Below are 25,992 nucleotides of genomic sequence, written 5' to 3'. Positions count from 1 at the left end.
AGCAGTCATGTTTTCTGGATGGCTGAATTATGACAACACTTCTATTTATATCTTTTTTTTTTCCTGGAGGAAACAATCTAATCAAACCACATAGAAGCCATTAGTCTACAGCGTCATGTAACATGATAGATGACCATTTAAACAATAAGCCAATTGTACTAATTGTCCTAAAAAGGCCTAATCTTATTTACCAACTTCAATTTGAATGTTTCTTAAGCAACATTTCCGTCAATTATAACCTAGAGCAGCTATTTCCCCGCATCCTCCAAACTATTTTCAGATTTGAATCTGCTCCACCAAATTGGTGAATCTGTCCTTAGATTCACCAAATTGGTGGATCTCCTCGAGAGGTGCTCCAGCAGATCCAACTTTGATAGAGCTTAAGAAAATTACCCACCACTGCAACGATTCGATTCATTCTGGGGGTGTCGACAGAATATCGTCGGCAGTCCTCCGAGGGGTATCCCACGAAGGTAGATTGATTGGCAGAGATGCGTGTAATCGAGAACAAGAAGGCAACAGAGACACACGAGTTAGACAGGTTCAGATCGTCAGTATGACGTAATACCCTACTCCTGTGGTCTGTTGGATTGTATTGGCTATCGTATGATATTGCGTGAGTTTGGAGAGGGCCCCCGCCTTATATAGTCCGGGGGCAGGGTTACAAGTCGGTTAGATCTAGGAGATAACCGAAAAGTAATAACAGATTACAGGAATCATGGGGGTCATACGTATCCTAACAGATCTCGTAGTATCTTTAGGATATCTTCCCGGTGTCTTGCGGGAGGCGCCGAGCAGCGTCGTGCCCCGCAAGGCTTCGTCTTGTGGGCTAGGCCGCCCCTGGGGGCGCAGCCCATGTGATCTGCCATGGATATCTAGGGTCGTACCCCCCACAGCTAGTCCCCGAGTGGCTTGTATCCGTTGTGCAACATCGTCTTGAGCTTGTCCGAGCAGGTGCGAACAAAGCCGAGCAGTCAAACTCATGGTCCGACCACCGTGATGAGTTCCCGAACAGTTGTGAGCCGTCGCCGAGCAGCGTGAACCATCGCCGAGCAGCGTGAACCGTCGCCAAGCAGTGTGACCCAAATATGGCTTTCCATAAGGATGTAAGGACCTCAAGTTCAGAATCGAAAATTTCTTCGCAGTGGACCAAGTGTGCCCACTTAGAGTCCGACCACGAGAAAGGGAGATAATCTTCTTCAGTTTCAAGAGGCGTGGAGTCTTCCAGATTAAAGCAAACACACTCACCGCAAGGTGAAGTGTGCCCACTTAGTCCCCGGGCCTAACAGTAGGTGACATGGTCACGTGGTGCCAGGGTCCAAAGTAGAAGAAAAGTAGAAAACCAGCCGAGCAGACAGCCAGTCCCCGGTCGTAGCCTCAAGATGAGAAAAACACGTTCACCGCAAGGTGAAGTGTGCCCACTTAGTCCCTGAGCCTGACAGTAGGTGGCGTGGTCATATGGTGTCAGGGTCAGAAATAGCAGTCAATAGAAAAAAGTCCCCAGTGCGGTGAGGAACCAAGTCGTAGTGCTGACGCAGTCCCTAAGCCACAAGAGGAAATCTTGGAGAAAACAAATCCTGGAGAAAAAACCGGAGTAATGGTTGTATAGTAGTAAGTACTGAGTCGTAACAGATGACGGAGAAATCGGCGAATATTCGACGAGCAGTAACAAATTACGGCGATAAATGGGCAATACGGGCTGCGGTTGCGTGGAAGCCCAGGTAACGGCCCACCATGCGATTTTGGAGAATTCAGAGGGGCGCAATTTATGGAGCGGTTTCCTAAAAACCCTCGAATGCGAAAGAGTGGGGGAGAGTGCTATATAAATGTGCCGCCGCACCCCACGTTCCCACCTCTGCTACTTTGCCACTTCGTCTTCCTCCTCAGCCCTCACACTTCCAGATCCATGCGCGCTTCCACCGCCAATCCCAAATCAGATATGAGAAATGGCACCGAAGAAGGGAGCTGTGAAGCCGAAAAAGGCGGCCGCCATAGCCAGCCATGACGAGGAATGAGTGCCATCGAGGATGGGGGAGGCGGAGATCAACAGGATGGTGGAAGCGGGTGTTCTTTCTGGCCGAGTCACCGCCGGATGGCGGCCAGCCAGCGGTGAGCCCTTCCCAATGCCTCATACTGATGAAGTAGTGGTGTTTGAGAATTATTTCTGGCGTGGGTTAGAATTTCCTTATCATCATTTCCTGAGGGATCTGTTGGAGTTCTGGGTAATTAGTCTATGCATCTCCACCCAAACACCATCTTACACATCTCGATCTTTATCCACTTCTATGAAGCGTATCTAGGGGTGCTCCCGTACTTCAACCTCTTCAGACACCTGTTCTGGTTGAAGAAGGGCGGCGGCGGTTCCAAGGTGGTCGGCGGCGTATATCTTCAACTCTAGGACGGGATGGCGAGCGAGTACATCACTATACTGTTGAATACTTCGCTGAAGGGGTGGAACGCTAGGTGGTTCTACATGAAACAGAGCCATCCTGTAATCCGCTGTGACTCGACCACATCCCGAAGAGCCAAAAGAGCTGGTCGGAGAAGCCGAGCAGTGCCGACATGGAGCAGGTGAGGGAGCTCCTCGACCTGATAAAAGGCGAGGAGACTGGTGGCGGCGAGCTTCATAGTGCGCCGCGTCTAGTCCTGCAAGGAGAGGGCCCACCCGGGCTTTGACTTCAAGGGCGACAACGACGGCACCCGGGAGAGCATGGGGAGGCTGTCGAAGGATGACGTGCTAGAGCGGGCCGTGGCTCCAAATGCCTCATTCAGCGTGTGAAGGCAAACGAGGGCCTTCAACTGTATAAATCTGCTTCCTCAGGTAACCATTCCATTTGTTTTGTTCGTGATGCTTTTTATCCATTACCATTGCCGAGGAGTGAACTGATTCACTTATGCAAAGATCCATTCGTAGGAAAGAGCGGTGTACTTCTCGGGCGTGCCGAGGGGCGATTGGCCGCAGGCAGTAGATGCCCGGCCATTGGCTCGGCCTGAAGAAGATGCGGCCAGCGCCTCATCAGAGTCCGAAGGCATAGACGCTGGTCGGACGGAGAGTACCCCCCCCGGTGTCGGAGAAAGTTCGGGGAAAGAGGGCAGCAGCAGATGAGCCAGCCCAAAAGAAGAGGAAGACGGTGGGTGCTGTTCCCCGCAAGCCGGGCGACATCTCGCTTGGCAGTGACCAGACCACTCAGACGCGGAGTGCGGCGATGTCCAAGTGGTCGGATGACGACAGGGCTCTAGTAGCTCCTCCTCCGAGCACTAGAGTGCCCCCGCGCAGCTCACGCGTGAAGGAGCAACCGAAGGGAGGGGAGGGAGTCCCCGAGCAGCAGGCGACGGGAGTCCTGGAGCGACTAGAGGAGGCGAGGCCGATGGTGGAGGTCGCGGGAGTCAACCCTAGGGCCATGCCTTGGGGCTCGGGTAGGCAGCGCCGATTCAGGAAAGTGTACCGGTAGGCTGACACGTAAGTATCCTTGCCTTAGAGTTATTTTGCTATCATATCCTTATCTTTTTTGGTGATTGACGAGCTGATCTGATGCAGAGCGAGGCGTATGGAGGATCTAACCCCGCCCGTCCAGACTGACGAGCAACCGAGGGCTGGTCCCAGGGAAGAGGCAATGCCGATAGACCCCGTCCCAAAGTCCCCGGGTGCTCAGCGGCCTACGGAGGAGTCGGCCGCTGCTGCTCATGTACTTGGCAATGGCGAACGGTTGACGGCGATGGCGGACGGGTCGACGGCGATACCCGTGGCAACGACAAAAGCTGCTGGGTCTTTGAAGGCGGCAGCTAGAGTTGCGGACGCCACGCCGGAGTCTACGGCGGATAAGCCGGTGGCGCTCGAGGAGCAAACGGCGCTCCCTGAGGCATTGGAAGGCGTGGTCGGACCCGTTGTCCGGCCACCGAGCCCCTAGTGGTGCCTCCCACTATGGAGGAGGAGGAGGAGGTGGAAGAGATCGAGCATGAGGAATCACGACCTCAAGCTATCCGAATCCTCCACAAGTAGGGCAACGAAGTGGTGGTCGTTGAGGAGGAGGACACCACCAGGGAGCTCAGGAGGCTGGAGTCCACCCTTTTTGGAGTAATGAAGCAGATCAAGGTTAGTACGACGCCTCAATGCTCGTCTTTGATGTTATAGATCGGCTTTGCTTCATAGTCTTGGTGCGTTTGCAGGGGATAGCTCGGACTGTCGAGCAACGGCGCCAACTGATCAAGAGGATGGAGCCCCTCGCCGAAGAAAATGCCAAGCTAAAGGAGGCGATGAAGTTAATGGAGAAAAACGTCCAGAGGGCCCAGCACGAGCGAGATCTTGCTGAGTCTCAAGCGCGGGATCTGGAATACCAAAAGGGGGTCCTATCCGAACAGCTGGCGACCGCATCCGAGCAGCTGCAGGGCAAGTCCGAGCAGCTAGAATGAAGCTCTGTGCAGGTGATGAGTCTTTTCGCGTAGCTGGAGTGGAAGTCCGAGCAGCTTAGGATCATCTCCGAGCAGAGAAAAGGTATGGCGTATCGGCGATTCTAATTTGCATTGTTGAACAATCATATTGTTGCTGACCACTGTTATGCCTATAGAGCAATATGTAGAGCTTGGCCAGCTGTGCCAAACCATCGGGCAACTCCAGGAGGAGGAGAAAAAGACGGCTGGTCAGGCGGAGAAGCTGACCGAGGAGCTGAAAGGTGAGTTCTTCATGGTCGGAGTTACTGCTGGAGTAATTTCTTGGCTTGACAAACCCTTGCAATGCCTGCAGACTATCGTTGGAGGGTCAAGGCACAGTTCGATGTGCTAGAGCAGGAGGCCAGGACCTAGAGGAGCAAGCTTGACACTGTAGTTGCCGGAGTCAAGCCGGTGCTCGACTGCGTCGACCTGGAGGTGGCTCCTTAGCCCGACGGCAGGCTGTCGTGTCCAGACACCATCATCGATAGATGCAAGGCGGCGTGGGAGAACTTCAAGAGCTTCAACCGCGATGCCATTGTCACTGCCGTTACACACGCCCTTACGGTGGTTCGGTCCCACTATCCTACCATTGACCTTCAAGCGATAGGGGTCGGATTCGCCAGAGGGACTAGCGAGATGGAGCACCAATAGCTGGAAGATGAGGTGGAAGACGTGGTGAAGAAGCTGGCCGGCGACGTTGACATGTTCGGTGAGATGGACGGCAATGGCGAAGCCCGATGATCTGCTCGAAGAATATGCTACGAAACTCGATGATCTGCTCGGAGAACATGCTGTAATAACTGAGTAGGGTAGTTAAAATGCGCAAGGGCACAGATAATCATTTATATATATGTATAAATGTTGTAAAATGACATGTGCATGTTTATGCAGTTTGCCAATTTTTCGTTGAAGAATCGTTGTAGTGTTAACCCTAACATAATTGTACATAGTATAAGTAGCGTCCGAGCAGTTAGTTCAACACTAAACTCTTTGGCCTTGGCTAGCCCATAGTCCATAACGTCGAGTGCAGAGCCCGTGCATATGTAGGAGGAACAGGCGTGACTAAGGAACTACAGCCGACCACCCATAACGCAGAGCGTAGAGCCCGTAGCATGTGTAGGGAGAGATCGGAGACTGGGTCTTCTCCATAGAGAACAGAGCGAAATGTGTGCTGCTCGGCGGTTGGCGAAATAACTTGGAGATATACGTAGTATAAGTGGCGTTCGAGCAGTTAGTTCTTTAAAGGACTCTTGGCCTTGGCTAGCCCATAGTCCATAACATCGAGCGCGGAGCCCGTGCACGTGTAGGAGAAACAGGTGCCACCAAGGAATCATAGCCGACCACCCATAACGTAGAGCGCGGAGCCCATACCACGTGTAGGGAGAGATCGGAGACTGGGTCTTCTCCATAGAGCAAAGAACAAAATGCGTGCTGCTCGGTAATTGGCTAAACATTTCGGAGATATGGAGAAACGCAGCGGAGCGTTTATGGCGATCACATACTGGAGATATGGAGAAACGTGGTGGAGCGTTTATGGCGATCTCATATTGGAGTTCGTTAAGGAGAGCTGGTGACCGCAAGTGGAGATTAAATCGTAATGGAGAAATAATGGAGACAAATTATGGCGACCAAAACTTTATTGATTATAGAGTGGAGAATACATATCTGGAGTGTTTCAAGGATAGAAACGTATAAGGTGCTCGATGTGCCATGAATTGGGGATATCGATTCCGTCCAAGTCACATAGCCGATATGACCCTAGTCGGGTAACCTCTTTGACCACGTATGACCCTTCCTAGGGGGAGTAGAGCTTGTGCATCTCTTTGGTTTTCTGTTTTATGCAGAGAACGAGGTCACCGATAGCAAATGAACGACCTTTGATGTTGCGGTTGTAGTATCTTCGCGAGCATTCTAGATATTTTGCTGTGCGGATACAAGTGATCAAGCGTTCTTCCTTGGCCCTATCGACGTCCTCTATCTGAACAGCTACAGCTTGCTCTTCATCATAAATTTTCACCCTAGGTGCTCGGAAGGCAATGTCCGCTGGTAGTATGGCTTCTGAGCCATAGACCAAGAAATATAGAGACACATCAGTACGGCGACTACCTTGAGTGCGCAGTCCCCAGACCATAGCTGGTAGCTCTTTGAGCCATCTGCCCAGATGCTTTTCCTCTTTCTAATATAGCCTCTTTTGAGGGCATTAAGGATCATCCCGTTCGCCCGTTCAACCTGGAGATGCATCGGTCTAGGATGGGCAACGGAGACGTATTTGATGGAGATGCATCGGTCTTTGTAGAACTCCCAAAAATGATGACCAGTAAATATAGTTCCGAGGTCGGTGATAATGCTGTTCGGGAGACCGAATCTGTGGATGATATCTTCGAATAGCTCGACTGTCTTCTTTGCAGTAGCTAAAACAAGCAGTTTGTATTCGATCCACTTGGAAAACTTGTCGATGGTGACGTACACGCACCGAAAACCACCTGGCACTGGCTTGAAAGGCCCGATCATGTCCAGTCCCTAGCATGCAAAAGACCATGAAGCTAGGATGGTCTGCAGCTCTTGCGTCGGCACGTGTATTTGTTGGGCGAAAAATTGGCATCCTTCACAACATCGGACGAGGTCTTCTGCATCGGTGATGGCTGTCGGCCAGTAAAAACCATCTTAGAAAGCTTTGCCGACCAGGTTTCTCGAGGTCGCGTGGTTGCCACAGGAACCAGAGCGAATTTCAAGAAGTAGTTTCACTCCCTCTTCTTAGGTGATGCATTTCTGCAGTATCCCTTCCTTGGCACTTTTCCTCATCAAGTTCTCGTTCACCAGCATGTAATGCTTGCTTCGACGGATTAGGCATTTGGTTTCAGTCTTGTCGGCGGGTACTTCGGCGCTGGTGAGGTACTTGACAAACTGTTCCCTCCAATCGGCGATCGGCGAGGGTACTGTAAGTGCCAGTTGCTCGGCGGGCGAAATTTCTTGCACTTCTCTTCCTTAATAGACGACATAAAGAGGTCTTGAATGAAAACCCTAGGCAGAATCACGGCGCGAGAAGAGCCTATCTTAGATAGGTGGTCGACGAGCTGATTTTGATCTCGTACCACGTGGTGGTACTCGATACCATAGAAATTCCCTTCAAGCTTCCTGATTTTGGCGCAATATGCGTCAATCTTCTCACTAGAGCAGGGCCAGTCTTTGTTGAGCTAGTTGATGACCAGCGCGGAGTACCCGTATACCATTAGGCGTTTGACGCCAAGCTCAACGGCTATACGGAGTCCGTGGAGACATGCTTTGTATTCGGCGGTATTATTGGAGGCTGGAAAATGTATTCGAAGAACATATCGGAGCTTATCCTTGGTCGGCGTAATAAACAGAATGCCAGCACCAGCACCGTTGATGTTGAGGGCGCCCCGTCGAAGTACATCACCCAGTGCTCGGGGCAAGTAGCGGGGATGGGCTCTTGGATCTCGATCCACTCAGCAACGAAGTCAGCAAGCGCCTATGACTTGATGGTAGGCCTGCTTCTGAATTTAATAGAGTAAGTGCTGAGCTCAATAGCCCACTTGATGATGCAACCATTAGTCTCTTTATTGCAGAGAATGTCCCTCAGAGGGAACTCGGTGACCACGGCGATCTTGTAGTACTCAAAGTAATGGCGGATCTTGCGTGACGTGATCAGAATAGCATATAGCAGCTTTTGGACTTGAGGATAACGAGTTTTAGGCTCATTAAGGACCTCGCTGATGAAGTAGACCGGATGTTACACCTTGTAGGCGTGCTCGGCCTCCTCGCGTTCGACGACGATAGTTGTGGTAACGACGCGAGAAGTGGCGGTGATGTAGATCAGTAGAGTTTTGTCTGGCTGAGGCACCGTCATGATCGGAGGCTTCGTTAAAAACAACTTGAGTTGCTCGAAAGTTGTATCTATCTCCTCCAACCAGGAAAAGCGCTCGGAGGCCTTGAGGAGTTTGAAGAATGGTAGTTCCTTTTCGCTGAGGCGCGATATAAAGCGGCTGAGAGCAGCCATGCAACATGTAAGCTTCTATATGTCCTTGACGCACGTTGGCCGTTTCATGTTGGTGATGGCAGAGACCTTGTCGGGGTTGGGTTCGATGCCACGAGCGCTGACGATGTAGCCTAGGAGTATGCCGGATGAAACTCCAAAGATGCACTTTGAAGGGTTCAACTTCCATCTGTACCTTTTTAGGTTGGCGAACGTTTCTTCGAGGTTGGTGATGAGATTATCGGCGGTCTTGGACTTGACGACCACATCATCGATGTAAGCTTCGACATTGCGGCCTATCTGTTGATCAAGGCACATCTGGATGGCCCTTTGGTAGGTCACCTCGGTGTTCTTGAGTCCGAAGGATATGGTGGTATTGTAGTACGCACCAAAAGGCATGATGAACGATGTCTTGATTTGGTCTTCTTCCTTGAGGGAGATCTGGTGATAGCCAGAGTAGCAGTCAAGGAAGGAGAGCAGTTCGCAGTCGACGGTGGAGTCTATAACCTCGTCTATCCGAGGCAGATCAAAGGGGTCTTTAGGGCAGTATTTGTTAAGATCAGTGTAATCAACACACATTCTTCATTCTTTATTCTTTTTCTAAACGAGAACAGGGTTTGCTAACCACTCAGGATGATACACTTCTTTTATGAATCCGGTAGCTAGGAGCCATTTTATTTCTACCCTAATAGCCTCCTTCTTGTCTGGCGCGAATCGTCGAAGTTTTTGCTTGATCGGTTTGGCGGTCGGTGAGACATTTAAGGAGTGCTCAATCTTCTCCCGTGGTACCCCCGGCATATCTATAGGTTTCCAAGCAAACACGTCGACGTTGGCATGTAGGAAGGAGATGAGCGTGCTTTTCTATTTGGGGTCGAGGTGAGCCCCAATCTTCACGGTCTTGGAGGGGTCGTCGAGGCTAAGGCCGACCTCCTTGGTTTCCTTGGACTTGGCGGAGGCGCGAGGAGGCTCCAGCGATGGGATCTCTAGGTCGTCGGCGAGCACCGTCTTGGCATCGATGACCACATTGGCCATTTGGATGGAGAGGTCGGTGGCTTCGGCGAGGGCAAGACTCTCTGTCTCGCAGGCGTAGGCGATGGAGAGGTTGGCCCACAGGGCTAGGACTCCTGCAGGCGAAGGCATCTTCAGCACCAGATAGGCATAATGGGGTACAACCATGAACTTGGCTAGAGCTGGCTGACCAAGTATGGTGTGGTAGGCGGTGTTGAAGTCGGCGACGTAGAAGTTGATGTGCTCGACGCGGTAGTTGCTTGCCATGTCGAACTGTACTGGTAGGGTGATCTCTCCAAGCGGTTTGGATGCCCTGCCAGGTACCACACCCCAGAAGGAGGAGTCAGAGGGTGTGAGATCTCCTATCCCGAGCCCCAGCTCCTTTAGGGCTCCGGCGAAGAGGAGGTTCAGAGCGCTCCCGCCGTCAATGAGTACTTTTCTGAAAAGCACTTTCTGGACGGTTGCGTCGAGGATGGGGGGAAACGCCCTATGTAAGGGATGTCCGCCCACTAATCGGCCCTGCTAAAAGTGATGGGGACCTTAGACCAGGGGCGATAGCTGGGGTTGGCGGCCACGTCTTCCGCATTGATGGTGAGCACCCGATGAGCGGTGAGCTTTCGTTCTCTTCTGCTTTTGGCGGAGGCGAGGCCCCCGAAGATGGTGGAACTTAGAGCGGCTTATGATTGAACTTAGAGCGGAGGTCATGGTGATGGAGTCCTCGGACGAAGGCGGTGATGACCTCAGCTTCCGTGATGTTAGGAATAGAATTCATCATCTTCGAAAAGCATCTGATGTAGCTATGGAGGAGCTCAGACGGCTTCTGGTAAATGCGGTTCAGATCATGCTTGGTGCCCGGCCGAGTACACATAGCCATGTAGTTATCGGTGAAGACCTTTTTAGCTCTTCCTAGGATCCAATGGAGTCCGAGGCAAGGCTTGTGAACCAGTTCATCGTGGTTGGCGTGAGCATGACGGGAAGATAGTTCGCCATGACACTGGTATCTCCTCCAGCGGCGCGAACAGCAATGGCGTATGCCTGTAGCCAATGTGTGGGGTTCATCCATCCCTTGTAGGAATCGATCCTAGTGATTTTGAAACCACGGGGCCACTGGAGTGTTCGGAGTGCTCTCGTGAAAGCTGGGGGTCCTTTGGGATTGTCGGTGCCGTGGTCTGCAGCATTACCGACATTGAGCGGCTTGAGAGCTGAGTCTGGGTTACCAAACTCTTGCTCGTACTCTTAGCGGTGGCATATTTCTTCTTCATGGTGACCAAAGCGACGCTCGTCGATACGTCGTTGTGCATCTCAGAGATTATTGAGGTGCACTCAGACGTCCTGGTCAACCTCCTGGTCGTGTTGGCGAAGGTGTTCGATGCGGTTGCCCCTAGCTCCCCCCTAGAGGGGTTGTTTGTCGTTGCGGTGCTGGTCGGTGAAATGACTTGGGCGGCGATCAAATCTTGGCGTGGCTGATCGACGAATTGAGCTTGTGGAGTATGAAGGCCTCTGATCTTGGTGGATCTCGTTGACCTGGCAGTGCGCCGCTTTAAGCATGGCGGCAACCTTGGCGACCTCCGGTGCCTGCGGGAGCCTGGCGAGCTCGTTGGTGGCCACGGCTAGGTTGGTGCTTGGGGTCTTGTAGACATCATGGCTGTCAACACGGACAAATTCATCATCGAGGTTGCGGTGTAGTTGGCGTGGCCTTCCTTGCGAGTCGAGTTGAGCCTCGGCCATCGCAAGTGCAGCCTTGTTTGCTTGGCGCTACGCACGATTGACGTTCCTGTTGACACGGGCGGCGCGGTCCTCCTCGGTTTCCCGTTCCCACGGGGGGCTGTCGACGCTGACGTTGAAGATTGCGCCCCCACGAAAAGGAGTGAGAGGAAGTTGCTCGGCGGTGGTCTCGGCGACAGTCTCTGTAGAGCCCTAGGACTCGGAGTCTGGATTCTCCTCCAAGATGGTTTGGAGGGATGCTCCAGGGCATCGGCCGACGTGTAGCATGTTGATAGCCGGCGGGAGCTAGTCGGCGAGAGGATGGACATCTCCAACCTGGTCGGCGAATTTGCCCCTGAGGGCATCTTGATAGGCGGCGACGGTGTTGGTGAGCCCGAAGGGTAGGTCCGTGACCCCTGGAGTTTCCCGAGCAGAGATCTAGATCAGAGGGTGATCGACGCTGGACTAGAGTGGTCAGAGCCGATTCTGTGATGGAGAGGCAATTGGCGAGCTTCTGGCCGACCTGATCGATCGATGCGATCAGATCGTCGTTGTTGATTCGCCTCCTCTGGTAGCGGGGGAGTGGGCGGGCGAAGGCGACTTCAGAGGTGGTTCCGAGATCGGATCTGCAAGTCTCAGGTGTTGGGGTGATCGGTGCAGCATTGATATGCACTGGCTCGATGAGCTCTCTGACTCCGTCAGCGTTGATGATCCATGAGATCGATCTGACCGTGAAGATCTGGCCAGGCTGTGGGAGGGACGACGAGCTTGCGGAACGTACCATCTTGTTCGACATAGAAACAGCACACACACCCCTACCTGGCGCGCCAACTGTCGACAGAATATCATCGACTGTCCTCCAAGGGATATCCCACGAAGGTAGATTGATCGACAGATATGCATGTAATCAAGAATAAGAAGGCAACAGAGACACACGAGTTGGACAGGTTCAGGCCGTCAGTATAACGTAATACCCTACTCCCGTGGTCTGTTGGATTGTATTGGCTATCGTATGATATTACGTGGGTTTGGAGGGGGGTCCCTGCCCTCCTTATATAGTTCAGGGGACAATGTTACAAGTCGGTTAGATCTAGGAGATAACCGTAAAGTAATAATAGATTACAGAAATCATGAGATCATACATATCCTAACAGATCTCATAGTATCTTTAGGATATCTTTCCGGTGTCTTGCGGGAGGCGCCGAGCAGCGTCGTGCCCCGCAAGGCTTCGTCTTGTGGGCTGAACCGCCTCTGGGGGCGCAGCCCATGTGGTCTGCCGTGGGTATCTAGGGTCGTACCCCCCACAGGGGGTGATTGGTTGCTTTGGTGATGGGAAGCCGGGATGGAGAGCCGGTCCATGATGGTGAGATGCATGCTTAAACCGTGCACCCAGCCATGTTTGGTTGCCTTTATTGTTGGTCCAGTATGAGATGAGATCTTGTTTGGTTGCATGCATGGATGGGAGTTTTGAGTGTGCGACACATGGGCCTCTGTATCATGGGTGCATCACGTCGTCCTACATCGCGAGAGAAGTGGGAATCAAGAAGACGAATCCATGTGGGACGGAAGGGTGAAGATGAATGAGACGGAGCAGGGAAAGGATGCGAGGCAGGCATCCAAACACGGCCAAGTGCACCGAGCGATGCTTGGATGGGCCTTAGGATGGGCTCCTGCGTGCACCCAATCAACCCCTCTGTTACTCACATTCACCGTCATTGAGCGCCCCTTCTCTCCCGCATCCCCGCACCTCGCCGCGCCGGAGCCTTGCCCGAGACCAGCTTGCGAGCTCCCCAGGCCGCGCCCCATGGTCGGCCGCGAGCTCTGGAGGCCGAGCTCCCCGGTCGCGCCGGAGCCTCGCTCGCAAGTTCCCCAGGCCGCGCGCCATGGCCGCCCGCGAGCTCTGCAACGATCGCGACCTCCGCCCATCTCTAGATATGATTCCTGAACCAAAAGCCGGTTAACCATCGTGCCACGTCGCCCGTTAAGCCGCGAGCCGTCGGATCGAGCAATCAGGCGATCTGGACCGTCCGATTGTGGGTCGGTTCGGACGCCGACCCGTCCGTCGCCTGTTCAGCTGGAGAAACGGGCGCTCGCGAATCGTAGCCTCCACGAGGCCAGTACCGACACCTCCGCCGCCTCCTCTGGCTTCCTCTCCCGCGCGCCGAGTGTACGCGCGGCGCTACGCTGGCGTGGGAGGGGCTCGCCGGTGGCCGCCCTTGGCCCTTGCAAGGCCGCGCAGCACTTTCTAGTCTATACGATAAGGATGACACATCGGCAGTTCGGCACATAAACATTTTCGATCTCAAATCTGAGAAACTATCGATGGGCAGCTGCTTTCATAATTGCTGCAATTAGGCACATCAATGTATTTCTGGATCCGTTGCATGCTTCTTCGATTATCAATTTCCCATATCATCCCTAACAATTAATACAAGATGCTCCGATTAACAAAACGAATCGGGAGCGTAAAAGAGAGGAAGAGGCAGGTGATGCGCGTATAATGGTTGAGTCCTATCAATGGTCGATCCGGCTGCACGTCCGCATGCAATGCGTATGCATGCGCCGGTAGGCAGGTAGGTAGGAGAACGGATGGGGTCACCGGTCGGCGGCAGTGGCGGCGGCGTGCCGCGGGCGGAGGATGCGGCAGCGCTCGGAGACCTTCTGCTGGAGGTAGTAGGGGTGGAGCGGGTGGTCCGGCGCTAGGAACCCCCAGCGGCGGGCGTTGCGCGTGAGGCCGAGCAGGCGCAGCAGCAGCTTCTCCGTGAGGTCCCCGCCGTCCCGGTCCCGCGCCACGCACCGCGCCACCCGCTCAATCCGCCGCTTCTCCTCCGCCGACAGCGACGGCGCCGCGCGGTGGTGGTGATCCATCATCATCGCCGCCGTGGACGTCTCCATCGGGCGCCGTGCCGCCGGTCGATCGGGCGGTTGCTGCCGGCTGGTATGTATGCGACGACGACGAACGGAACGGGACGGATTATCTGAGGGACGAGTCGTCTGGGTTTGGATCGAAGAGGGTGCGCGCTCCGGATCTGCTAGCGATTTATAGCCCCGGAGGCGAGAGCAGCCGGCGGAGGCGGACAGGTGGTTCCAGTCTGCACCCCATGCATGGATGGATAGAGACCGCGTGAGAGACGACGACGATAGAATAGAACGGGAAGGTTTCCTCCCTGTTCGTGGGGGGAGAAACGACAGGAGCCGTTGGGATTTGCATGCGATCCAATTCCTGGGTCTAGCTGACGATCCGAGCCCACCTCCAAATATCCTCACGGGCCCTATCTACCGTGCAAACGCGAATCGCGGCCCAATCGGCCCATATTACCGCATGGCACCAAACTGGCATCATCCTAGCCGCACAAGTTTGATCGGACGCGGACGAGGAGAGGCATTTTTTGATAAAAAAAAAATATCCATGGGAGCAGTCTTCGTGGCAGGCTGGCAGCCGTGAACTATCGGAGTCGCAGGCATTTGGTGGTGGTGCTCCGAAATTCATGCCACAATCCCGGTGCTCCTAAATTCATGCAATCCCGATGCTTGCATTTCGCGAATTCGCGATAGGTGTCCATGCTTGTCCATGACAACTCTCTCCAACGATTTTTTTTTCCACTGGCATGTGCAGCGTGCCAGCGGCTATGGCCTACAGTTACCTCGTGGTGAAAACTGCAAATGTGAAAACACTTCTGCATTCCTTCCCGAGAAGAGCCACCGTCGGCCCGTTCGTTTCGTCGTAAACGATCATGGATTATTTACTACTGACTGATTTGACTGATTTGGTATGGAAAAAAAAATATTATTCTAACTTATAATCCACGATCGTACGATCGTATAAGCCCAGCCGAACAGGCTGCACGAGACCAACAAGGCACTACACTACAAGTCGTACAGTGAGCAATTTTTCTACCACGCCCAAAGATCACGGATCATGCTATGTTACAAGGCGGGTGACTAGAGCTGGTCATTCATCGGAGAATGAGAATCACAGGCACCAGCACCAGCAGGAGAAGGAGGAAGGCGTATGCCCGGTTTCTCGGATCTGGGCTGCCTGCTCCTCCGTTCTCGCGGCTTCCTGGTTCCGCCTCACCTCCGCGGCCTCCCTCTTCGCCTCTGCTCGGTGGCTTACCGCGGCCAGCTTGCTGGCGAGCCTGTCCTGCTCGCGAGCCCGTTTCCGCTCTATCTTGGCCTGCAATCAGAGGAGAGGGAGCTTCTGTCAGATTCTGCAAGCAGAGCTTCTCTTCGGTGGTCTCTGAATACATATACATCGAATCCATGAGCTTTTTTTCTACCCCGCAAACGTGTTTCGTTAAGAGGAAGTAGGAAAGTGCCAGTTAGTACAGCACATGGCGACATCAGTGTTGTAACGGACGGCGAGAGGCAATCCAAAACCAACCCTGAGGACGGCCAAAGTTTGCAACCAAAAGCCGGGCAAACTAAAAGGGTTACATGTCTGAAGCAGAATTCATGAGCTAAAAGGTTCATCGTTGTCTATGCCCGACAGAAAGCATTGGAGCTTCTGTCAGACATCCAGACCAGTGCGCACTAGGCAGCAGAAAAGGAACGTTCTGGGTACTAACTCAGGAATGGTAAACAATATCAAATTACTGAACTTGGAGAATTTAGGTACTCCCTCAGTTTCTTTTTATAGGACGTATTATATGATTTAAAACCGTCAAACTTCATACAATTTGACTAACAATTAGACAAATTATATGCATGCTTAGTATGTAAAAGTTACATTAATAGATTTGCATCACACAATTATTTTATAATATTGATTTTGCAGCAACAATTAATGATACATTGTAAGAGGAATTGATGGCCAAAATATACTTTCAAAGACCTTTTCAAGTCCTGATAGGCATTATAAAAAGAAATGGAGGGAACACTTCGTATTCCTAGTTTAATCCTTTCAGGATAGTCAGATGTTGCTTGGAGTCATGGTGCTTTCTTTTGGTTTAGTAATTACTTAAAATAGGAAACTGCGTACATACAGGCTTCAAGTGAAAAGTATCTCTGGCACTATATCATGAGATGAGTAGCAGAGAATGGAGGTTTTACCTCTATCCTTTTCATTTCAGCTTCAATTTTCGCTTTCTGGAGATTTTCCCAAGCTTGGATCTTTGCTTCCTCCCTCTGAAACCTGCATAATGTTGAAGATCATAGAAACAATAAATATGCAACCTCCAGTTTCGCCTAGCTTCCGTACATTCTGCGGTTCTATACCACAGATGATCCTAAAACTAGTTTCTGTATATTATTACAATGGAAAGCATTAAATCTTCTTTATGTGTTTGTAAATGTTATTCTCAAGACGAACAGACAATGACATTACAACTAAACAAGGATCAAATATACCTTGCAAGATACTTTGCCTTCTCTGCCTCCTGCCAATCTGCCGCTCGATTCTCCCTGTTGATATCGACAGCCTTATAGGCTGTAGTATCCATGGAATGTGCGGCGGCTTTCTCTTCCTTGCTTGCCCATGCAGCTATAGTAGTCTTGCCTAACCTTTCGCCAAGATCCATAATTTCCTGTCTTGTACTTATTTGTAGCTCCTCTTCAGACATCACCATTTTGTTAGAATCTATATTACTCACACTGAATTCTGTGGTGCGTTGCGGAGTTGGTGTCCGAGAGGAAGTTGGACTAGATGCAATTATAGGAGTCGCGGTCCGAGAAGGCTCCTGGCTGGCAATTGGAGTCATTTCTGTTCCCATGTCTCTCATAGAGACAGACCTAACTACAGGTGTTGGTCCATCAACTATTGAAGCATTGTGTGCAGGTTTAAGCAAATCAGAATGGACGAGACCTGAAAATAGAGCGTAAGATGAATTTTCATCAAAAGTGCACTGAAACATACCGATATTCCAATAACATAGAAACACACGGTTGATAATTTATTTATTCTACACACATCTGCGAGCTTCTAAGTGCAAGCAGCTAGCATATAATAAGAGAATGATGTAGTACACCTGAAATATGTCCTGATCTGAATGCGCATTTATCCTGGTAGTTATTTTCCAACAGTAAAACATTTAGTTGGTGCCTGGTGGGCAGATTTAGTTATATTAGACTGCCATCCTTATGTATTTGTTAAATGAAATACACGTAACTTTTTTGGGGTCCAAGAAGCTGCCATGATGAAAAGAGCAGCTGTCCAGCTGAACATCAAAGGCAGACTTCTCTGCACAGGCAACTCATGATGTCACACTTTACCTGTCCCCAATTCACCCCGCTCCAACACTTCAAACTTGCAACCAAATGTTCTAAATCCTTTACTCTTATCTCTTCACGCTACATTATAAGATATAACTAAATTATAGTTAGGACTCCAAAGTTCAGACACACAAAACAGGCTTGAGCTGAAATGTAATGCATTAATCCGAAATATGACCTCACAATTACAATATTTATCACTGCATTATAATTCTATAATGTATTGCACTAGTCTATATGTGCTGAAAACAATAAAGAAATCGATAGCATGGCAAAGTTCATGCTTACCATCTGAATTCTTAACCAATGGTCCAGTGTTGGTAGGCACATCCGTGACCACCTTAGCAGCGGCTGGTGGACGGCCTCCATGTTCAGGAAATGCCAATGCGGACTTCTTTGGCACAGTTACAGCGGTAGGCCCCGCACGGCCAGTACGGTTTGACGTCGGGCTGGAAATCCACTTCTCGGCGTCGTCCCACTTGGACGGCGTTGGCCGAGAGAACGGCGGCAGTAACGCGGCCACCGCGGTCGACCTCTTCACCGTCGGCGGCCCCGATGAGCTGCTCTCCGAGTCGAAGCTGTCGTCGTCCGGGGCTCGGTTTCTTGACCTGTGGCCGCTGTTGCTCGACATCTCGGTGGAGGTGGAGCATTCCAAGCTCCCTGTCGACGTATTCGGTATTCAGTATCCGAGAACTCATGCTCAGCAAATGGTAAAAGGTCGAATCATATATGAATAGTTCGATGATTGGTCAGGCGATGGACTTACTCCGGTCGTCGAGCTCGCCGGAGTCGTTGGCCTCCGGCGACGTGTCCTCGCCATTGTTGCGCTGGTGTTTCTCTAGCCCGCGAAGCATTGCTCGCAGCTTAGCTGGAGAGAATCCGCCGGACTGTGGCATAGCAGGGTGGAAGGACAGAAGAAATGGTTCAGTGACGCCGCGAGAGTAAAGTGTGAAATGTAGCGGAGCCAGAATCGAAATGGTGCACAGAAGGCGAATTGAACCGACAAACTACTGAATTTGAACCGAAGAAAGCTGAAAGAACGACGAAAGGGACAAGATCTCAGCTTTTTAGTGAAATGTGCACTGAAATGCTCGACCCATCCCAATCCCATCCTTACCCGCCAGCGAATGAAAGCTACGGCACAGAAAGCGCCACAAAATTTAACAAGAACTTTTTTTGAAAGAAAATTTAACAAGAACTGTGCCGAGTAACATCAGATGCATGAGAAAGCTGCAACTTTTCGGCGAAATGCGCGTCGAATTTAGGCGCACAAGTACCAAAGCTTCAGCCGAATTCGATAGAATAGAAGGACGGGGAAGAATGAAAAAAAAAGGAACCCTGCAAGGAATCAACCTGTCCAACAAAACTGAACCATCATCGAGTTCAGCAACGACAGGCGCGCCTCCCTTCCGAGGCGAGAACCTCATCATTAAAAAGTCACCTCGCAAACAGCACACACTACGGAAAGCCTCATCAAACCTTTCGTCCAAGAACACGACGAACCCAAGACGGTGCGAAAGTATAAGCAAATCGAACCCCCCAAGACGAGCAAGCATGCAACCGGCGGAAGGGCATGAGGAGGAGGGGGCACGCAAGCAAGACAAGATCCAGAAACGGAGCACCCGGAGAGCGAATTCAGGCGGGGATCGCGGCGAGGCGGGCACCTGATGGCGCGGGAGCGGCTCGTGGATGCGCTCGTACTCCATCAATGGCGAGCGCCCCCGGTGGAGCGGGAGGCCGGACGAGGAGGCGGAGGACTAGAGACCGGCCGCCGAGGCGACAGGGAGCTTAAGAAGTGGAGGGTGGGGATTGGGGGCGGGCCGTGGACTTGCGATCTTTGCATTTACCGGGTAGTCTTGTAGTAGTGGTAGTGCGATTAGTGGCGGTGGTTTATTAATTAATTAATGCGAGTAGCGGCAGCAGCTTGTGCGCTAGCGATTGCAGATTTGCAGGTGCTTGGGGAGAGATTGGATTGGATCCTTTCGTTCGCCCCTGTTTCGTGAGACAAAAGAATTATCCGTCTGTTGCTGCGTGTTTGGATGGTTGCGAACGTTCACTTCTCTCGTGCAGATAATAATCAGGGGGGCCGGGGGATGAGAATGAGCATATCTTGCACTTTGTTGACTGTTAAGGATGATGAACTTGCTCCCGTTTTTCAGTAATATTTTAGTTTGACATTTTCTTTGTTTGGTGAACAACACAGTAATAATCCTTCCACCAGATCAGAAGAAGGCGCATTTCGAAGAACCTCACGTAGGAGCATTTTTTGGCAGGTGATGGTGTATTGCATCTGCCTGCTCCGCACTGCTCCATCGTCTCGATGCAGGGGAGCAAAGAAGAGTAGCGCAGCGCAGCGTATACTCCATCTATCTCGAGCCGTTCACCTTTGCCACTGCAGCAAGCAAGCGCAGCAGATTACGTGCGCCGCGGTCTGCACGCAGCTGCAGAGCAGACGATCTGAAATTTCTCAACACAGAACCTCCTGAATCGGTGAGGTGAATCCCACAGCACGAGCAGCAGCACAGGCGCACAGCAAGTTTGCTAGCGTGTCTCCGGTCTCCCCCCTCTCTCTGCCCTCTGCCTGCTGCTGCAGAGTTGTAAATTCAAAATCTCTCCTTCCTTTTCTTGCGAAATTTTACTGAACTGATTCTGTTGCTATAAAATACTCCGTGGTTACGTGTCAAGAAAAATGCAAGCACGAGTTAATTTCTACCGAATAATTTATGGCTCCAAATTAATTTATTATAAAAATATATTTCGTAATTAATATAATAGTTTGATATCATAAATTTTGATTTTTTTTTATCTATAATTAGTAAAACTTAAGATATTAAATTGCGACGCTATTATAGAGTTGCATTCTTTCTCAGACTGGGTGAGTATATGCAATTTTTTTCTCGAATATACAAAAAAAGTTTACTGCATTTTTCAAAATGTCTCCTTTCGTTTCTTGTGAAATTTTACTGAACCGATCTTGATGCTATAAAATACTACTCCGTGGTTTACTGTGAGACAAAAAAAACAGTAGGATCTGGAAAAATTTGCAAGTGACAGTGTGACAGGAGACGCACGTGTGGAGCGTACGGTCCTCGTCCGAGCGACGGGCTAAAATTGAATTCCTCGTACGCCGGTCAGGTCCTAGGAAAATTTTTGATTGGTGGGCAAACCGCAAAGGACTCCACACGTTTAGGGACGCGTTTAGTTCCTAAAATTTTTTGGATTTCTCTACTATTTAACTAGTATAGCACTTTTATTTATATTTGGTAATTAAGTATCTAATTATAGATTAATTAGGTTTGAAAGTTTCGTATTGTGATTTCTCACCTAATTATGTAATTAGTTTTTTTATCTATATTTAGTACTCTATGTCATAAGATTCGATATTGAAAATTTTTTTGAACTAAACATGCCCACAGTATTTGTGTCAGGCAGCCATGCAAGCGGTGCACTGACGGCTGACGAGACGTGACAGGAGGAGCAAAAGGTAAGGCACACATGACACGAGGGAGTGTGCAGAAGGGGCCCCACTAGGAGGAGTATGCTTGCGTGGCATATTGACGGCCGTTTTGGTTTCGAGCTGGGTTCCTCTTTTCTCTTTTCCTTCTGGTCCAGTATCACTGTACCATGCACGCTCTAAGCAGGCAAAGATTCATGTATGCTGCCGCCAGCTCGTGAGTGGTTCGAAGTAAAGATAGATCGTTCCTTCATGCCAGATCACCTGTGAATTCCCCTTGATTTTCATTTTCATGGACGGAACGGAACACGCTGCTTCATGTGAAATTCAGGTGTCCCAGCCTGCCTTTTTCCAAGATGGGAACAACAGTCTCGATTCTTGAGTGCGTGTACCATTATGTACCAACAATACATGTGATGTGGTAGCCCATTACTTTCTTTATGCCTGTGCACATACTCCACAATACAAATGGCGAAAAGGAAGCAATAATCCAGGGAACACAGAGCAGTGTCCTGGTTGGCTGTGTTCTTCGCTGATGCTCAAAAGGCATGCCGTTTCCAGGTGACCAGCACTGGGCTGACAACGAGGATGCGCATTCATTTCAAGTGCAAACATAACTTTAGATGACAAGCATATAAAGCTGCTCATCAGACAAAGATGCCCCCAAACATGATTAGTGGTTTTTTTTTTGAAAAACTAAACATGATTAGTGGGTTAGGTTCATGTAATTGTGCAATCACGCAATATAATGGTATGCTTATGCATACGACGACTTTGAACATCTGACAGTGCTCGTGAATGCTAATCTAGCGGTAGGGTGTGTGTAGATTATCTATACCTAAACATCTGATTCTTGGCTGCTCAGCTCGATTATACTAGAAGCTAGCTAAGCTAGGTGTAGTGTAATTTGTGGCAATCCACTTTGTTGGCACCTCAATCGAACAGGGGAAAGGAATAACCACCATCCAATTAGAGGTTGATGACAGGAGAGCAAATTATTAGCTATGTGCAATCAGCTGCAAGTCTCATGCGCCGTACCTTGGTGCGCGTGCCAGCTGAGCCGAAGGTGGCTGCTGGATGAAAAAAAGAAAACTCGTAAGAAATGAGCCGGATGAAATTATAACAAAACCACCGGTACTCCGTCCAAAAATATAAAGAGTGGTTTGATTAGTGTGGTCTCCAAGATCATACTTTAACCGCTAATTTCTCATATAACATATATATAATTTATATCAATAAAAGTTTTATCATCACAAAGTATTCTAAAAATAAATCAAATGTAACCCACCTTCATAGTATAAACTTTTTATGTGATTATACTATTTGTTGATAAAGATAATAAAGTTTGAATTTTAAAATATGTACACATGTCTCATATTTCAAGACAGAATAAGCAGTACTAGTAGGAACTAAAAGTGTGAAACAGGAGTTCCATTTTCTAGGCTTGGGCAAGTATGCATGGCATGCTCCTTCAATCAAGGAAGATAAAGAACATGGATAAGGATAAATGCATGAGGCCATACACCGCCGGCTAAGAGAGAACCATGCCACGAATTTGAAGTCAAGATATATAAACGTTCAACACGTAAATTCATCAGAAGAAGGTCCAGCCGCTATGTATCTCCATCCAAATCCGGCCGGCCGGGAGCGCAAAAGCATTTGTTGATGGTGATCTTCCAACTGCTCCAACATTGTTGCGCTGTGGCTTCATTTGCGCTTTAAATATTTTTTGTACATATATAGGTTGCCTTGCCAGGTTCTCTGTGGACGTTTACTAGTCCTTCTTATCATTCCTTTTTATCCATTTTTGCTAAAAAAGAGAGAGGAAAAAAAAAAGAACCGGTACTGGATTTCAGCAGAACCCTACTGTATGTCGTACGCGTACGGCGTACCCAACAATTATTGTCTCTCTCGGTACGGCCAAATTTGTGTGGTTTCCTTCAGTTTTATGGTCCCGTTGGCTTCGCTGAAAAATAAGTCTAAATATTGTTTCGGCTGATTTATTATAAGAGAAAAATATTATTTCGACTAAAAAAACAAGCTGAAAAAGATAGATTACAAGATAAGCGTGAAAGATCAACGCCTAATTCAACGCTTGATTCCTCTGATCTACAGTACAGTGTACAGGTGGAGCAAGTCTAGACCATCTTTGGCCTTGTTTAGTTCCACCCTAACTTCCAAAAAGTTGCTACAGTACCTGTCACATCGAATGCTTGCGGCCCGTGCATGGAGCATTAAATGTAGACGAAAAGAAAAACTAATTGCACAGTTTGGTGGGAAATTGCGAGACGAACGTTTTGAGCCTAATTAGTCCATGTTTGAACACTATTTGCCAAATAAAAACGAACGTGCTACAGTAGCCCCAAAATCCAAAATCCTCCGACTAAACAAGGCCTTTGATTTTTTTTCCCCAATCAAATCACCAGGCAAATATTTTTCCAATCATTAGCAGACCTACTAAACTTTTTTCTCGAATAGCAGACCTAGTAAACTTGTCTAAACAAAAACAAGGAAGCAATCTTAACCTTCGGATTTTGAAGAGTTGGAGCACGACAACAAGCACGGCCCATACACAGTGTAGGCGTATAGCCGCTCCATGCACAAACAACCACCACGCCGTGCACGTGCACTATCACAACGTCACAAGTATTTCCTCTGTTCTAAAAATATATACATGCAGATCACTTTAGTTTTGTACGCACTAAATTGAACTACTATGCCTTTAACCAAGTGTGCAAAACAATATACCAATGTTTACGGTATTGGTAGGTATTGGATAGTTTTATTAACGAAATATGTCTTGGCAGTGTTTTTATTTGGAATTGTAAATCTAAATGTGTTATATTATTTTCGGTAAAGTACACTTTCCAACCGTCAACTCGCGGCGAAGTTCGATTTTCAACCTTCAACTATGAAACCGGTTAAGAAACACTCTCCAACTATCAAAACCGGACAAATTTGGTCCTCGGCTGGTTTCAAAAGCGGTTTTCTATTTTCGGGAGGCGACGAAATTTTATATTATTTTTTTGAGTATCTTAACGTCCTCAAATGAAAAAACTCAAAACTACAAAGTTGTAGATCTCATTGAGAGCTAGAACTTTGGTATAAAAAGTATTTTTTATTTAACTCCATACAAATAATATATTAGTGCTCTAATGCGGCAAGCGCTAGTAGGCGATTATTATGGTGCTGAAATTTTATATTATTTTTTCGAGCATCTTACTGTCCTCAAATGAAAAAAATTAAAATTATAAAGTTGTAGATCTCATCGAGGTCTACAATTTACATCTAAAAATTATCTTCATCCGACATCGTATTAAAGGGTTTAGATTTTTCGAAATTTGAGTCTCGTCACGCCACAGTATTGTTTTGTCGCGTGACGAGACTCAAATTTCGAAAAATCATAACCCTTCAATACGATGTCAGATGAAAATAATTTTTATATGTAAATTATAGACATCGATGAGATCTACAACTTTATAGTTTTAATTTTTTTCATTGGAGGACAATAAGATGCTCGAAAAAATAATATAAAATTTCAGCACCATAATAATCACCTACTAGCGCTTGCCGCATTAGAGCACTAATATATTATTTGTATGAAGTTAAATTAAAATACTTTTTATACCAAAGTTGTACCTCTCAATGAGATCTACAACTTTATAGTTTTGAGTTTTTTCATTTGGGGACGTTAAGATGCTTAAAAAAATAATATAAAATTTCGACGCCTCCCGAAAATAGAAAACCGCTTTTGAAACCAGCCGAGGACCAAGTTTGTCCGGTTTTGATAGTTGAAGGGTGTTTCTTAACTGGTTTCATAGTTGAAGGTTGAAAATCGAACTTCGGCGCGAGTTGAGGGTTGGAAAGTGCACTTTACCCTATTATTTTTCAAAAGAGTTGGCATGGTCATCTGAATTTAAAATAGTCTCATGAAGATAAATAGACCTGATCATAAGCCACCCGATCTGACCCGCTAATGTATCGGATGAAAAACTCCAACAAAAAATAGGGCAAAAAATCAGGAAAAAAAAATCAAGAAACGGACCGGCATGACCTGATCCGCCAATACTCGTCGGGTCGGTCTTAAACAAAAAAAATTGACCCAACATTTTTTTCCTCGGTTCAACTCGACCTGTCGTTTGAGTCTCGACGACCCCGCGCGGTGATCTTTCCGGCTGCCTGGTTCGCTGGCCCTCCCCAGCTCCACTCCACTCCACTCCGGCTTCCTCAAAGGACCCACCCATACGTTGCATCTGTCCGTCCGGCGTCCGCGCACGGGCGTGCGGACACCGACCGGCCGGGCCCGGTCGTCGTGGCAATCATTCCGGGGGCCCCGGCCCCGATTCCTGCCGGCGCCCGACCCAGCACTTTGCCTGACCTGACACGCTTTCTGTTCGGCAAATGCTTGCCGATCGAATTCTTTTGTTCAGGCTCATGGTGGTCGTGGCTGGCACTCTTCAGTCTCACCACCAGGAGCTGTGGCTGTGCCATAGAAACTGCATGGTTTGCTCGCCGGACTAGGTGCACCGGCTCGGGAATGGCGGTTGGCCATTATTCCTGTTGGGTCGGACTCGGACTCGGACTCGGACGGACAGGAATAATGCATTGCCACCTGCTAGTCAGAGTAGCACAAGTCTGCACTGAGCAGGCCTAGTAGGGAATGGAGATTGGCCATTATTCCCTGAGATGAGATGCTTGCAACGAGAGAGAGAGAGAGAGAGAGAGAGAGAGAGATCACAGGAGCCCAAGTCTCCGTTCGACCGTTGCCCTCGGCGGTCCGCCGGCCAACCTGTTGTCCTGTTCTTTACACTTCTCTGAAGTTGGTTCGTCCTGTGATCTGGTACATGCTGTCAAGCTGACTGATCATCAGACAGGTGCGAGCTTTTATGTGTACAGTAACAAGCAACGTCTTTCAGTTGATGAGTTCTTCTCTCCGGCACCCCGAGTGTCTCGCAGGTATTCCAGCTCACGAGCAGCTGCAGGTTCATGCATGATTAGTGCTTCAAACCATTCACAGCTGGAATTCAGGAGATGGTTTTCTAAAGGTGTTAAACTGGCCCGACGTCACAAACTTAGCATAGCTCAGTTGGTTAAGTTACTCATGGTTTCCTGGTTTTATTTATTCCATAATAATCACTGCCAGACTTACTACCTGGGTCCGTTCTGTTTTGGACGAAGGAAGAAGAAAAAAAAA

General features: G+C 49.2%; 3 protein-coding genes across 3 annotated transcripts; 1 reads left to right on the top strand and 2 right to left on the bottom strand.

The window, feature by feature from the left end:
- The first annotated feature begins 3,716 nt into the window (after nucleotides 1-3,716).
- LOC136537488 (uncharacterized) lies at nucleotides 3,717-4,800 on the top strand. The gene is made up of 5 exons (XM_066529444.1): nucleotides 3,717-3,875; nucleotides 4,001-4,093; nucleotides 4,168-4,387; nucleotides 4,566-4,670; nucleotides 4,742-4,800. Exons 1-5 carry the CDS (start codon nucleotides 3,717-3,719, stop codon nucleotides 4,798-4,800), a joined length of 636 nt encoding a protein of 211 aa, XP_066385541.1.
- Nucleotides 4,801-13,506: 8,706 nt separating this feature from the next.
- On the bottom strand, nucleotides 13,507-14,154 carry LOC136540769 (uncharacterized). Its single transcript, XM_066532783.1, has one exon. The coding sequence runs from the start codon at nucleotides 14,027-14,029 to the stop codon at nucleotides 13,730-13,732; it is 300 nt and encodes a 99-aa protein (XP_066388880.1). The 5' UTR covers nucleotides 14,030-14,154; the 3' UTR covers nucleotides 13,507-13,729.
- A 712-nt stretch (nucleotides 14,155-14,866) lies between these two features.
- On the bottom strand, nucleotides 14,867-19,439 carry LOC136540768 (remorin 4.1-like). Its single transcript, XM_066532781.1, has 6 exons — nucleotides 19,009-19,439; nucleotides 18,111-18,231; nucleotides 17,633-18,004; nucleotides 16,484-16,937; nucleotides 16,187-16,268; nucleotides 14,867-15,311 (listed from the first exon to the last, which is right to left on the bottom strand). The coding sequence occupies exons 1-6, from the start codon at nucleotides 19,048-19,050 to the stop codon at nucleotides 15,108-15,110; spliced, it is 1,275 nt and encodes a 424-aa protein (XP_066388878.1). The 5' UTR covers nucleotides 19,051-19,439; the 3' UTR covers nucleotides 14,867-15,107.
- Nucleotides 19,440-25,992: the final 6,553 nt, after the last annotated feature.

Source organism: Miscanthus floridulus, chromosome 2, assembly GCF_019320115.1.
Source record: "Miscanthus floridulus cultivar M001 chromosome 2, ASM1932011v1, whole genome shotgun sequence".
NCBI lineage: Eukaryota > Viridiplantae > Streptophyta > Magnoliopsida > Poales > Poaceae > Miscanthus > Miscanthus floridulus.
Note: the sequence above shows the minus strand (reverse complement) of the source record. Positions and strands in the feature narration are given on the sequence as shown.